The sequence below is a fragment of the Microtus ochrogaster genome, chromosome 8, assembly GCF_000317375.1.
Source record: "Microtus ochrogaster isolate Prairie Vole_2 chromosome 8, MicOch1.0, whole genome shotgun sequence".
NCBI lineage: Eukaryota > Metazoa > Chordata > Mammalia > Rodentia > Cricetidae > Microtus > Microtus ochrogaster.
The window spans coordinates 73104977-73120033 of NC_022015.1; the positions used below are offsets into that span (position 1 = coordinate 73104977).

The window sequence follows — 15057 nt, forward strand, 5'->3', positions numbered from 1 at the left end:
GGCACATAATGGGGAGCTAAGTACAATTACAAACACGAGGTTAAGCCTCTGCAAGTCCTTGAAGACCATTCCTGATTATCTCCTCCCCAAATTTAGTTCATACTGTTTCCTTTATCAGCTCTGTGTTATGAGTGGCCTTGACATTTTATATACAGATGTGTTATCATTCCTGTTATTAGGTGGCAGGAACAGAAATTAATGAGTAGTGATTCTGTTATTTGATTGATTGGTTTTTGTTTTTGTTTTCTTGAGGTAGGGTCTCATTCTTAGTACAAGCTGATCTCAATCTTGCCATGATTCTCCAGTCTTTGTCTTAGCCTCTGCAGTGCTGGAATTGATAGTAGGCCTGATCCACTACACCCAGTTGCCGTATTCCTTTACCAGACCCCATTGTTACTTCTTGTCTGTTGTCCTTAGTCTGCCACAGCCAAAGGTAAAATTCAGATTCAAGCTAAAAGTATAATGCTCATCAGAAAATGTCTGCCTGAATTGGTTTAGCTTTGGTGTAGGCAGTGAATATAAGACTAGATGAAGGGCTCAGAGTATGTTTTTCCCTAGCTGTATCTCCCTCAGAGGTCACAAGGTTAACTGGTGTAGTTAGTAAGTGCTTTTCTAGCTGCAGGGCTTTTTGAAGTATGGAGGAATTCTGTGGTTAATTGAATTCTTCAGGCATGGACCCATGGTCATCGAGAAAAATCTGAGTAAAAATTCTCATACTTTGCTCCTACAGTTCCTAGGGTCTTTCAGGCCAGTATTCTTTTTATGAGGGTTACTCTCCCTGTTTCTGCCGCTTAAACATTTTATATGATAAACATGACATTTACACAGTGTATTTGGTCCCTCATGTTGCCATTCTCCCTGATTTTTCTTCTTTCACTTCCCCAAGTCTGCAACTCTTGTGCTGTTTTCCCCTCTCATGAGCAAAGTTTTAACAATACGCAGAAAGTTAACTGCCTGGAGTCTTTTAAATATAAGTAACACGCAACCAGTAATAAGCTGTCGGTGGTTTTTTTGCTGCCTGCAAAGAAACATAAACACAGCGCTCATTTCTGGCAGGTTTTTACTGTCAGAGTTTCTCCTATTATATTTATCTTACAATTTGCCAGGGGGTGAAGTTATTAAGTTTTAGCAGCAGCCATCGATCAAGTTCACAAGTTAACACGATAAAGGCTCTGTGCCGCTCCGATGCGGGGAAATGATGATCCTCACTCGGTAATTAACTAAATGAGAAAGTTAAATCTTACTTGAGAGCTGGGAGAGATGAAAGAGAGGTGTTTGTCAGTTTCTCAGTGGAAATTAGAAGCAGTTTTCTGCAATTCCCTAGGCTGCTGCTCTGTCATATTTTACATAAGCACTGGGAAAACGCCTTGTAATTAGTGCTGTCATGGAGGATTTTTTTTTTTGCTGAAGGATGTTGGAATAATTCATTAGATTATCAAGAAAGGCTTGTGTCCTGAAATGATTAGCACAGTGAAATTTAAACCATTAACGATAACAAGTTTAGAGCTTGCTGCAGTGCAGAGGCACCCGGGGTATGTCTGTGCCTATTTCAATCATTTCTTATAATTAAACATTATGTCCTTTTTTTTTTCCTCCTCACTAGGACCCATCCAGAAACCCCTTTAAGGTGGCACTGTCTACACCAGTGGGTTTACCAGCCTTGGAGGTGTGTGTCGTTAGCTGTAATAATAGTGCGGCAGTAAATTAAGCTGCAGTGAGTCCTTGGTTTAGAACAAAAGAACCCCATCACCCTGCAAGCTATAAAGTCACATGCCAGAGCCCACCAAAGAAACAAGAGTCGGGTTTGAAATCTAAAAATGTTATGTGGCTATCTGGTCCCTTTAACTACAGTAAAGATCAAGAAACCATCAAAATTGCCTTGTTTTGAGTTGGTTGAATGTCATGTGTGGCTTTTTCTATCATCAGTAAATAGAAGATTGGCAACTGTCTAGTCTTTAAGTAATCATATATAATCATATGTACTGAGGTGCTTTGAGTTCATCTCCTAGTGAGTTGTATTTAAAAGAGCTGGAATGATCACAAGCTTTGTCTTGCTGGTTATTAGAAATCAGTCAGATTCATAATGTGAACTTCTCTCTGCTGACAAATCTGCCCCTTCCTGTCTTCCACATTCACTAATCAGATCTGACATATTTATGAGTTCACCTAATATGTAATCATATTTAGTAGGAGCTGTTAAAATATTAATACAATAACCCCACTGAGAAATGTGATGTTTACTTCTGTTGGACTATATACGCTCCCCCCCCCCCCCCGCATCCTGTACATTCAGCTCTCTTTGCTTTCCCATTCCCAACCCCAGGAAAAGATAAAGGATTATAATTTGGTCACTGAAAATTGTAAAGTCTTTTTAAGAACTAAAAATCAAATTGCTGAAAGTTGTGGCCCTAATTTTGAGCATTTTACCTTTTCTCTACTTGTTCACCTTGTGTCCAGCCACATCCAGCTTCTCATGGATCCCTTCCTAGAAACTTGCCCAGATGCTGTGGGCTTCTTTCCCTTGTTCCCCATCCTTCTGGAGCTCCAGAGCTGCTTTGGGCCTCTGTTTCCCTGTCTCCCTCCATAGGAGTGCTCACTTGTCCCCATCTCTCCAGCCTAATCAAGATGCAGACAACTCCATTTCCTCTCAATTCAACCAAGACAGCATTGACTCTTTTCTAGAAGGTGCCTTAGAAAGCAAGGGAGAGACATTGGGACTGGAGAGAATCATTATTTTTAGATTCGTGTTTAACAAAATCCTGGCAGTGGTCTATAGAAACTAAACTGTGGGCCTCTACAAAGCTTGACTTTCTCCCTAAAACTGTGGCAAGCCATACATGATGGTGCATCCTATATTCCCAGTACTCCGGTGCCTGAGGCAGGAGGATCAAAAAGTTTAAGTCTAGGTTGGGCTGTATAACAAAAGCACAAAAACAAATAAGAATTCTCGCAAATTTTTTACTTGTTTCTCCTGGCCATGGAGCAAAACACCTGTAACTCTGGTTCTGCCCCTCTCTAGGCAAATGTGTTCAATTCTCCTTTCAGGGAAGAAATAAATGATTATTTTCAAAGAAATGTCTTATGCCCTGGAATGGTGGCACATGCCTTTAGTTCAAGCATTTGGGAGGCAGAGCAGGTGGATTTCTGTGGGTTTGAGGCCAGTCTGGTCTACATAGTGATTTCCAGGCAAGCCAGGGCTACGTAGTGAGACCTTGTCTCAAGTGAAGGAATGAATGAGTGAATGAATTAAATTCTAACCCAGACTCCCTTTCCCCTCTCCTCCTCTCCCCTTCCCTTTTGTTTTTCTCCTTCTATTCTTCCTCCTGTTCCTCTTCTTCACCTCACCTCCTACCTCTCTTGACAAGACTTAACAACCTTGAAATTCTTGGTCCTTCTATGTCCACTTCCTAGTACTGGGATTGCAGTCATTGGCCACCACACCCAACCTTCAGTTTATAAATCTCCATTTTGTTCTTTGTCTTTTCTAACACTTTCTAAAGAGCCTCTTCGAACCCTAATCATAATCACCTCTTGCTTGGATTATTGGTCTTCCTCGTCACATCACAGCTCCTGATCTGTGCTCTGTAATGGAGCTAGTGTGTTTCCAAGGCACATCAGAAGGCACCATTCATGTCTGACTACTTCAGAACTTCCACAAGTTCTCCTTTCTACTTTAATGGAAATCCAGACTGCTTCCCATTGGCCCAGGAAGCCTTGTAGCAGGCCACGTCATTGATCACTACATGCCCTTTATTGGTAACTCTGCTCCTGCCCACATGGGCCTTTTACTCTTCCCACATCTACCTTTGCACCCATTCCTCCCTCCTTTTGTTTTAAGATTCTTCCTTCAGTTCCTGGTAAGACTTAGTCTTATGCCAGTCTCAGCTTAGGTGCCAACTCCTGCAGTGACTTCCTTACCTTGCCAGGAAAGGAAGCGTTACTCCTCACTCCCTGCTTTACCTTGTTCTTATTTTTCTTTATTTACAGTCTGTATCAGTTTAAGTTAGTATATTTCTTTTGTGTTCTTCTCACTCTTTCCCAAAAAGTCAAGAAACTGCCTGTTCACTGTTTACCTAGCCTCTGCTAAACTGTCCTGCACAGAGTAGCCAGTCTGGTCCTGGACAACACTCAGGTTCCAGCCTTAATCAGAATTCGTGTTGTTTCTCTCTCAGGTGCATTCTAATCCCCACCACAGTCATTGCTTTCTTTATCTTAACTCAGTACCCTGTCGGAATCATTGTTTCCTCCACATTCCCTAGTCCCTAATGCTAGTGTCTCTCTCAAAGCCAGACAGAATTCTTTGATGTCTTTTAGCATGTGCTTCTCTACTCACCAACAATCTCTTCATTTTGTCCTTGTCCTTGCAACACTTCTTAATGGTGTCCTTTGTTTGAAATATTATTTCTCAAGTAAATGTAAAGGGAATAGTGAATGAATGGATGATGAGTCCCAACAGTTGATATTGGCAAATCCTCCGTGAGTTGAGGAGCACAAACAAGCCTCCCATTTGATTTTATTATGTGCTGTATAGTAGATATTCTTAAACTCATAATTCTACATTGTTTCTATTGTGCAGTATCTGTACTATGATGCATTTAGCAACCAAACCAATACAACCAACTACCTTGTGTGCCTTTTAAAGTAAAGAGATGAAATGTTCAAAAAGAAAAAAAAAGAAATATTCTTTCTCTACTTAGCCTACTTTCTCTGTTGGCTGGTTACAGCAGGGTTTGCGAGGAAACTGAAAATACGTGTCATCTCACAGTCCTGTTCAGCTAGTCCATGTTGTTTTTTAAGCTCATACATGATACAGTTAGTAAAGCCAGCACATGTCATGTTATTGGCTAGGCCAGTTGATGTGTGTAAGAATATATTTTCCCTCTTGGCCTAGACAGCAGCTGCAGAGAAATTGATGGTCATTTTGAAAATGGTACATGTAATATGTTTTCAGGGGTAAGGCCCTTGGCCTTTTAGGCCTAAACTGGAAGACAGTGCCACAAACACTTAACTCCTTTCATTTTGTGTGCTTGTCACCTGACAGCATCATTTGTACTTTGTTTGGAGACAATTGTTCATTGCAAACAGAAAGGCAAAGAGATGTGCAGGGCGGCAGGAAGTTAGTGTTGTCATTAAACTGAGGCTGTTTGTCAGCTGTCCTAGACATTTGAACAGGATGGTTGAGTCATCAGACTTCTGTTGGGAAAGCAGAATCAATTCTCTGCCACCAGTAACCATTATCATCTCTCTCTTTCCCATACACTCCAATATACAACCTTCTGGTTGTTTTAATAATTGAACTTTTTCACTGTACCCTTGTGGATTTTTCAGAGTTTCTCAACTTGAAATTTTACTTCATTTACTTTAGACGTTTGTAGAAAAGTCTTTATGGGAGAATGGTCAGGGAAGAGACTCAACAGCAAAGACCTTCAGAGTTCTTTGTAAATGCAGTGTGTTAGTTGCAAATAAAATTAATATCGTGGTGGCATTAAGTATTATGGTTCAATAAATTTTGTCAGTCGTATGCTGTGTAACAAGATGAAGATTTCCATGGTCCAAGTGAGTCCCCTGTGCCTTTCCCCGGCTAGTTTCACTCCCATACCCTACTCAAACCTCTGATCTGGTTTTATAAGTAAAATTTAGATTTGTTGTTCCTAGAGTGGCACATAAGTGGACTCATGAACTGTGTGCTCTTATGCTGGCTTCTTTAATCTGTGTGTTAGGAATCCATCTTTGCCATTTTATGCGTTTCCCTCCTGTTGTTGCTAAGTGTTCCACTGTGTGCTTACATTACAATTTATTGTTTGCCATTCTTCTCTTGATGGACTTGTGTCTTATTACACTGAGGGCTTATTATGAAAACAGAAACCATGAACATTAATGTGTAGAATTGTGTTTGGGAGGTAAATATCTACATCATGGCAAAATCTGTGTTTACCTCCATAAAACACTGTCAACTTGTTTTCCAAAGTAATTGTACCATTCAGCATTCCAGCTGTGATGTATGAGAGGCCAGTTGTTCCGGGTAGTGTTTAGTCCGTGTGTAGTAGTGTCTCGTGGCTATAATTTACATTTCCGTAATGACTTGAAATGTTGAACATCTTTTGTATGCTTACTAGCCTTCCAGAGGTTTGTTTGAGGGGAGGTGTATCCCATCTTTTGCCAATTATAAAAACAAAGCAGGCATTTTTTTACTTAAGAAACAACTAGCATTATTCATTTCCTCACTATTGAGTCCTAAGAGTTATTCATATATTCTAAAGTCCTTGGTTAAATACACTCATTGCAGACCTTTCTCCCAGCTTCAAACTGAGCTGGTGAGATGGCTCAACACATAGAGGCACTCGCTGCCAAGCTATTTCATCTCCAGGCTCATGCAGTAAAGAAAATAACCAACTCCCAAAAATTGTCCTCTGACCTCCATAAATAACTACGCCAAGTGCATGTGCACACGCGCGTGCACACACAAACACACAGATTTATTAAATTCCTTTTGTTAAGTTTATTGTTTTGCAACCTCTCTAAAATGTTTGCCTAGCCCAAGGGTACAAAAAAAACTTCTGCATTTTCTTCTAGAAGTTTTATAGTTTTAACTTGAACATATACGGTTTGATCTTGCATGTGGTATGTGTAAGGAACAAGGTTTGTTTGTTTACCAGTTATGGCTGTGCAGTTGCTTAACATCCTTGGGGCTGGAGAGATGGCTTTCAGCTAAGAGCACTTACTGCTCTTACAGAGGACCTGGGTTTAGTTTCCAGCACCCACATGAGAGTCTCAAAACCATCTATAACACTAGTTCCAAGGGTCTACTCCCATCTTCTGATCTCTGTAGATACCTGCAAGCACTAGGTGCACATATATGCAATCTAGAACACACATGCATAAAATATGTAAACCTTTTCCCCTCATTTTTATTTATTATTATCTCATACAGTACATCCAACTGCAACTTCCCTTACGCACTGGCTGGTTTTGTGTGCCAACTTGATACAAACTAGAGTCATCAGAGAGGAAGGAGCCTCAGTTGAGGAAATACCTCCACAAGACCCAGCTGTAAGGCATTTTCTCAATTAGTGATCAAAGAGGGAGGGCCCAGCCCATGGTGGGTGGTGCTATCCTTGGCTCTTGGTTCTGAATTCTATAAGAAGGTGGACTGACTAATCCATGAGAAGCAAACCTAGAAACTGGGTGGTGCATGCCTGGTTTCTATGGGATTAAAGGTCCGAGTCATTGTGGATACTGGGATTAAAGGTGCATGTTACCATTACCTGGTCTATAAGGCTGACCAGTGGGACTGTTTTACTCTCAGATCTTTAGGCAGTGCTGGGAGCCAATTTGAATAGCTGCCATTACAAGATGGCATTTGGCCCCAGCCTCGCTTGATAGATAACTCCATATTAAGGTTGCAGTTCTTCCACCTGAAAACAGGGTGAGTTGTTGTGATCTAGCTGCCCACACTTCCCCTGACCGGCAGGGGAACATCCTGGTCTGTAATTGACAGGGATGGTCCCCTGCTTTCTTTCCTGCCGGTGGGTCTCCAGAAAAGCAGTTAAAGTATCAAAGTATCAAAAGTTGCTAGGCAGACTCCCTATATAAGCAGCTATAGTTCAGAGCCCCTTGCCCTTTGCTTTCTGCTCTCCCTACAACCAAGAGGCTCCAATAAAGCGTGATTTGAGAAGAATCCTCGTCTGGTGGCTGTTCCTTTCTGCTGGTCAGAAAGTTCGCCGCAAGGCAGGTGTTATTTGTTAAAATACAATTGAAATGCTACTACACAAGCCAGTAAACAACACCCCTTCATGGCCTCTACATCAGCTCCTGCCCCTTGGATCCTGCCCTGTTTGAGATCCTGCCCTTGACTTCCTTCAGTGATGAACAGCAATGCTGAAGTGTAAGCCAGATAAACCCTTTCCTCCTCGGCTTGCCTTGTGGTCATGGTGTTTCATCACAGCAAACCCTAACTAAGACACCTTCCTTCCAGATACACCCTCCTCCCATCTCTCCCCAGAAAAAAAACAGGCCTCCCAGGGATGTCAACAGAATATGGTACAAAAAGGTATAATAAAACCAGGCACACACCTTCCCATCAAGGCTAGGTGAGGCAACCCAGTAGAAGAAGGGTCCCAAAAGAAGGCAAAAGAGTCAAAGACATCCCCACTCCCATTGTCAGGAGTTCCTCAAAAACACCAAGCCAACAATCATAACATATGATTATTCAAAGGACCTAGCACTGATCTATGCAGGTTCCAAGATTGCTGCTTCAGTCTGTGAGCCCCCATGAGCCCTACTTAGTTGATTCAGGTGGAGGTGGAGGGAGAGACAAAGGGAATCCTCAACCCCTCTGGCTTCCAGAGTTCTTCCCCCTCTCCCGTGGGGTTCCCTGAGCTCGCTCTCTCCACCTCTCTATATCCGCTCCCATCTGCAGCCTCTCTGATGACAACTGTGAGTGTAACAGAATATCTTTAGGAATCATCATTTCATTGATTTTTTTTTTAATTTTGCCAGTTTTGTTGGGTTTTACCCTAGGTCTCTGGGCTGTCCAGCCTCTGGGTCCTGGTCATCCAAGCAGTGTTGTGCATAGGCTTCCTCTTGTGGTGTGGGTCTCAAAGTACACCAGTCATTGGGTGGCTATTCCCACAAGCTGTGCTCCACCATTGCCCCAGCACATCTTACAGGCAGGGATTGTAGGTGGAAAGTTTTGTGGCTGGGTTGGGGTCCCAGCCCCACCACTGGAAGCCTTGCCTGGTTACAGAAGGTGGCCAGTTCAGGCTCCATATCCTCTACTAGGAGTCCCCACTAGGGCCACCCTCATAGATTCCAGGGAGTTTCCACTATGCTAGGTTTCCACATTGCACTCCCAAATGTCCTCCAGATTCCAACCATCTCTCCCCATATTCTCTTCCCCCACCCCCATGGTGGGGTAGGGAACTTTAAAAAAAAAGTTATCCTTTCCCCCACAGGATTATTGTAGCATTCTGGCCAGTATTGGATACACACTTATAATCCTAGCATTGGAGAGGCTAAGACGGGAGCATCATGAGTACAAGGTCAATGTGAGCTACACAGTGATATCAGGTGAAGGAAGAAAGGGAGAAGAATCGTCTGCATATGAATTTCTTTTGGTTGATTGGTGCACATTTTCCCCTCATGTCAGAGCCACACTATTTTGGTTACTATTGCATGTGTTCTAAAATTCAGAAGTCTCGAACCAGAAGATGATTCACTTGGTAAAATCACTTGCTTTACAAACTCAGTAACCTGAGTTTGATCATCAGAACCTACAGTGGAAGGAGAGAATCAACTCTTGAAAATGTCCTCCACACTCACACCTGTGCATGCACACACACACAGGTTGTGGGTAATAAGAAGTAGAATAAAATTCTGCAGTCTTGAGTCCTCCATCTTTAAATTTAGGGCCCTTTGCATCTCTATACAAATTAGTAGAATCTTTATCATTTGCCTGCTGAGGTTTTGATTGATATATATTCACCCTATAGATCAATCTAAAAAGAATAAACAATATTGAGTCCGGCATACTGGTGCACTCCCTTTAATCCCAGCACTCAGGAGGCAGGAGCAGGCAGATCCCTGTAAGTTAGAGGACAGCCTCGTCTTCATAGTGAATTTCAAGATAGCCAGGGCTGCATAGTAAAACCCTGTTTAATAAGCAAGCAAACAAGTAAGTAAATGAATATTCCCTCAGTAAGGTTTTTAGTTTATGGGTATTAAATATTTTTTTATTAAATCAGTTTTTTTCCTAAATGTGTGGGACTTTCTCATTTTTTTAAATTTCTTTTTATGCTGTGATAAGTTACATAAGTAAAGTATTTCCAAAAATGTATTTTAGCTGGGTATAGTGGCATACCTATAATCCTAAGTCTGGAGGCTGAAGCAGAAGCCATGCCACAGATTTGAAACTAGCCTGGGCTTCATAATAAGACCCTGTCCCAACAGTGAGATGAAAACAGTGGCTAAAATGGGACACGTGGAGCTGGTGATGCTTGTGCTCATCTCCTCTTGTCTGTCTGCTGACGTCTATGACAGTCACTGTTCTGTGCCCTTCATGTTAACCTTGCTAAAACTAAACTAAAAAAGAACTTTTGTGTATTTTCTAAAAGTAAACTAAGAAAGGAAACTGTATTTTCAAAAGTGTGGCGGTAGGACAGCTCTAGCTGTGTTTTGTTTGGTTTGTTGATTTGTTTTTTAAGATAGAATCTCATGTAGTCCAGGTTGGCCTCAAAATTGCTATGCAAATGAGATGACCATAAACTTCTAGTCTCTTGGGCCACAGGACCTTGTCCATACAGAGAAAGCACTGTGCCCCAAGTGCTCTGGGCTACCTCCCTGTGCCATTTCTACCTTTTATGACAAAGTTAATGATATGGTGGGCTTTGGTTATTGAGATGAGAAGTGACTTTTTGGTTAAACTTGTAAGCCCACCTGTCTGCTAGCACTCTAAATCTTACCCTTTTTTTGGTGAGTTTCCCTTTGCTGAGTTGCAAACAGCCTACATGGAAAGTAGCCTGAACTCCCCATGGTCAGTCCCCAGCAGGTTGTTCTTCATTGTTTCTACTTCTGTGTGGGAACAATGGCATCTATGCTAGAAAACCCCAGCACTGCACACCAGGCTTGCTGCTCATAGCTGCCAGCTCTTTCATGCCATTCCTGAAAATCCACTAATAGCAGCTGGCCAGGTTCCATTTGTGAAAAGTTTGAGAAGATAAGACAGGCCCCTGCCTTAATGGCGGAAGTAGAGTGTTGAAGGGTGGGGCAGTGTTATGCCACATTCGGCATCTATAAACATGATGGATTCTATAGCAACATGGGTCTCCATTCCTCATTAGGGTCACCTCAGGCAAATACGTCTATTGTCCATCAAATTTCTTTGAAAGGTATTCAGTTGTGCTCATTTGTATCATCCTATATAAAAACCACTTTTTTGGGAGTAGCTGTTTCTGTTGATTTCTGAATCTTTTCCCACTATTCTGCAGCTTCAGACTTGGGTGTGAGCCTCATCTCGTTTTCTCCTGTCCACATCCAGGGTTAGTGCTCTGCCCTCAAAATACAATGCATATTAATTCTTTCTCTCCACTTCTACAGCCAACACTGTAGTCTAAAGATGTTTTCTCTTCCATGAATCATTAAAGTAGCTTCTAAGTTGGCCTTCTGTTGTCCATTCTTTACCTCCTGTTGGAGGGAGGGTGCCGCTTGTTCTTCCCAGCTGCCTAGCTAGCTTACACCCAAAATAATCACATAGAAACTGTATTAATTAAATCACTGCTTGACTCATTAGCTCTAGCTTCTTATTGGATAACTCTTACATATTTAATTTAACCCATCTCCATTAATCTGTGTATCACCACAAGGTCATGGCCTACCAGCAAAGTTTCAGCAGGTCTATCTCTGGGTGACAGGTCCATGGTGTCTCTGACTCCGCCCTTCTTTCTCCCAACATTCTGTTCCATCTTCCCCACCTACCTAAGTTCTGCCCTATCAACAGGCCAAGGCAGATTCTTTATTCATTAATGGTAATCACAGCACACAGAGGAGACTTGCACATCAACCTCCTAGGTCATGCTTCACCCAGTCAGGATCCTTGTGTGTGTGTGTCACCCTCATACCTCTGAGTACTTGCCCCTGTGCTCTTTCATCCTCCATTTCTGTCGAAGCATGGTGGCTCAGGCTCTAAGGAGTGAGTGGAAGTTCCCAGGGCTAGCGCCTTGGATAGTGACTCCACACCCTGTTATCAGAGACTCAGTTGGTGGGAAGAGCCACCTTCATGTAAGAGAGAAGGTGGAGTTGGTAAGAACACATGTGGAAGTCAGTGATCAGACTGCTTCCCCAACGATCCCAGACCCTGTGCTCTCAAAATTTCCACCACCTAGGTTGCTCTTTCTCCATGTAACAGGATGTTAAGTTCAACTCTCGCCCCGTCACGAAAGCTTTCTGTGACCAGGTAGAGTTAAGTAATTACATTTTTTTTTAAGTTGCTGCATAACAGCATGGACTTGGCAAGTTCCGACGCACCTTTCTGTTAGCTCCTAGCTGGGAAGTCTGATTCAGCATGGTTGTATTCTCTGTTCAAGACTGAAATCATTGTGTTGACGAAGTTCCTACCTAGAAGCTCCTGGGGAAATCCTCACACCTTATTCCCAGTGACAGGCCAGTCCTTGCTGTCACAGTAAAGCTAGAGTCATGGTTTCCTCACTGCTTGTCAGTGGAGGCTGTTCTTAGCACTTTGTGTCTGAGCACATTCTCCATACCTGTCCACCTTCTGGGGCAGAAAGACCTCGTGTAATTAGGTAGTATTTATTGGGAAAAAAATGTATAATTTTTATGTGGCCAACTTGAGGCTTGTTAAGTAACACGAGCTGACCTTGAACTTGCAATCCTGCCTGAGATTCCTGAGTGTTTTCCATTTAGTAATTAATCTCTTTTAAGTTCAGTGATTGTGTTCTTATTTTAGGCATAACAGCACCTATAATAGTGTTTGATCTAAGGGAAGGTATGTGTATAATTCTTTTTTAAGACCAGGTCTGAGCCGAGCAGTGGTGGCGCACGCCTTTAATCCCAGCACTCAGGAGGCAGAGACAGGCAGATCTCTGTGAGGTCGAGGCCAGCCTGGTCTACAAAGTGAGTTCCAGGATAGGCTCCAAAGCTACAGAAAAACCCTGTCTTGAAAGTGTGAACCTGACTGGCCTAGAACTCATCACTATGTAGACAGTATGGTCTCAAACACATAGAAATCTATCTGCAGGGCTGGAGAGATGGCTCAGTGGTTAAGAGCATTGTGTGCTCTTCCAAAGGACCCGAGTTCGATTCCCAGCAACCACATGGTGGCTCACAACCATCTGTCATGAGGTCTGGTGTCCTCTTCTGGCCTACAGACATATATGCAAACAGAATAGTGTGTCCATAATAAATAAATAAATATTTAAAAAAAAAAAGAAATCTATCTGCAGCACATGCATGCCCTGTGATGGGAATCTTCATGGAGCAATCAGAGAAATTTGACTGCCATGATAACATACTCCCCCTTCCTGCTCTTTTTTACAATTTTATTTTTGCATTTATTTATAAGTGTGCACATGCACAGACATTCCACAGAGTATGTTTGGAGGTCAAGACAGCTTGTTGGTCCACTCCCTCCATCATGTGGGTTCCAGGGATCAAATCAGGTCATCAGCCATGATGGCAAGTACCTTTTTAACTACTAAGCCATTTCTCCATTAATCCAGAAATTATTTTATTCTGCTTTTCTTGGCAGCATTACTTACATCATAAGTGATATGTGCCTCTTACTCTAGAATATTCGTTCCTGATGATTCTCTGCTGGTTTTGTTCATTATTGTATTCCTAGCATCCAGAACACTGTTAGATTCATTGTAGATACTCAGTACATATTTAATAAATGACTTAGTTATTAAAATGATAGCATTTAATGCCAGGCGGTGTTGGCCCACACCTTTAATCCCAGCACTCGGGAGGCAGAGGCAGGCCGATCTCTGTGAGTTCAAGACCAGCCTGGTCTACAAGAGCTAGTTCCAGGACAGGTCCCAAAGCTACAGAGAAACCCTGTCTCCAAAAAATATATATATATATAGCATTGATTTTTTTTTGATAACCATGAAGATGGGATTTTTAGAAAGAAAATGTTAACTTTAACATATGAATTATTAGGCTTTATTTGCAAAGATACTATGAGAACTGTAAGTATTCATTGGTCTTTCTTTGCATGGAAGATTTCTTATTTGACTATTAAAAAGTAAGTGTGAAGAAGTAATTATCTAAATGTCCAGCAACTGCTACATACAAGAAAAAGCAAATTAACTTTTTTGCTTGCTGGTAATAATTATGTACTTCTGACTTTCAGTTCCATCTGTGAACTGCGGTAGCTTAAGAATGTATGTGAGCTTTTAGAAATGAATATTGGCCTTCCTGCAATATGCCTGATATTCCACCTTACTCTGGTATTTGTAAGGCTTTCCACATAATTATTGTTCACAAATATCAATTACTGTAAATCCAACAAGAATAAGTCACTTGTAAAGATACAAATTAGCATACCAGACTAGAAAATTTTCAATGCTTACTGTTACATGTTTCTTTTACTCCCTTCCTTTCTATAGACAAAACTTGCCAATGGCACTTCCAGTATGATTGTGCCCAAGCAGCGGAAGCTGTCAGCAAGCTATGAGAAGGAAAAGGAACTGTGTGTCAAGTATTTTGAGCAGTGGTCAGAGTCTGATCAAGTGGAATTTGTAGAGCACCTTATATCCCAAATGTGTCATTACCAGCATGGGCACATCAACTCCTACCTAAAACCTATGCTGCAGAGGGATTTCATAACTGCTCTGCCAGGTATGTGTGTGCTTCCTTGTAAAGTCTTAGTTAATTTGCTACAGTAGTAATGGAACTGGATCTTCCAGCCTTACCCCACCTCCCTCTTTGAGAGAGAGGAAGAGAGAAAGGGTTTCACTCCATAACCCCACGCTAGCCTCAGATTCACTGTGTAGCCAAAATATACTTCAAACTCACTGCAGTTCTTCTGCCTCAGCGTTGAACGTTCTGGGATTTCAAGTCTTTTAACACTCCTGGCTACATTTCTCTTTTTAAAATTTTATTTGTGTTTATAGTTACATGCCAAGTCACTAATTATACCTTCTTCATCTAATACAAGAAAAAACACTGGGCATGGTAGCACTTGGGAGGCAGAGGCAGGTGATTCTCTGTGAGTCTCAGGCCAGCCTGGTCTATAGAGCGAGTTTCAGGACAGCCAGGACTACATAGAGAAATCCTGTCTCAGAAAAAAGAAAGAAAAATAAAAAAGAAAACCCAAAATACAAAAATTAAATTCCATTTTACTTTATTTTGTGTCCTTCTGTTCAGCCGTTTTTAATTGTTGGTTTAATCTATATACAGTTCCAAATTACCTTTTAAAATTAAAGAAATGCTTATTTTTATATTACATATAGCCACTATAAAACAAATTGTATCTCTGTCCTTTGCTAAATAAAATAGATGTTTGCCCCCTTATAACATCTGGATTTTTTTCTAGCCATA

The 15057-nt window shown here is 41.7% G+C and overlaps 1 protein-coding gene across 6 annotated transcripts in view; it reads left to right on the plus strand.

Annotated features, from left to right (window-relative positions):
* Btrc (beta-transducin repeat containing E3 ubiquitin protein ligase) overlaps positions 1–15057 on the plus strand; it is a 185688-nt gene that overhangs the window by 147090 nt on the left and 23541 nt on the right. For all 6 annotated transcript variants that reach the window (XM_026781184.1, XM_005352359.2, XM_005352360.3 and 3 more), the window contains one exon: positions 14124–14355. In XM_026781184.1, the coding sequence (XP_026636985.1) occupies positions 14124–14355 (232 nt within the window). The remainder of the gene's footprint in view (positions 1–14123; positions 14356–15057) is intronic.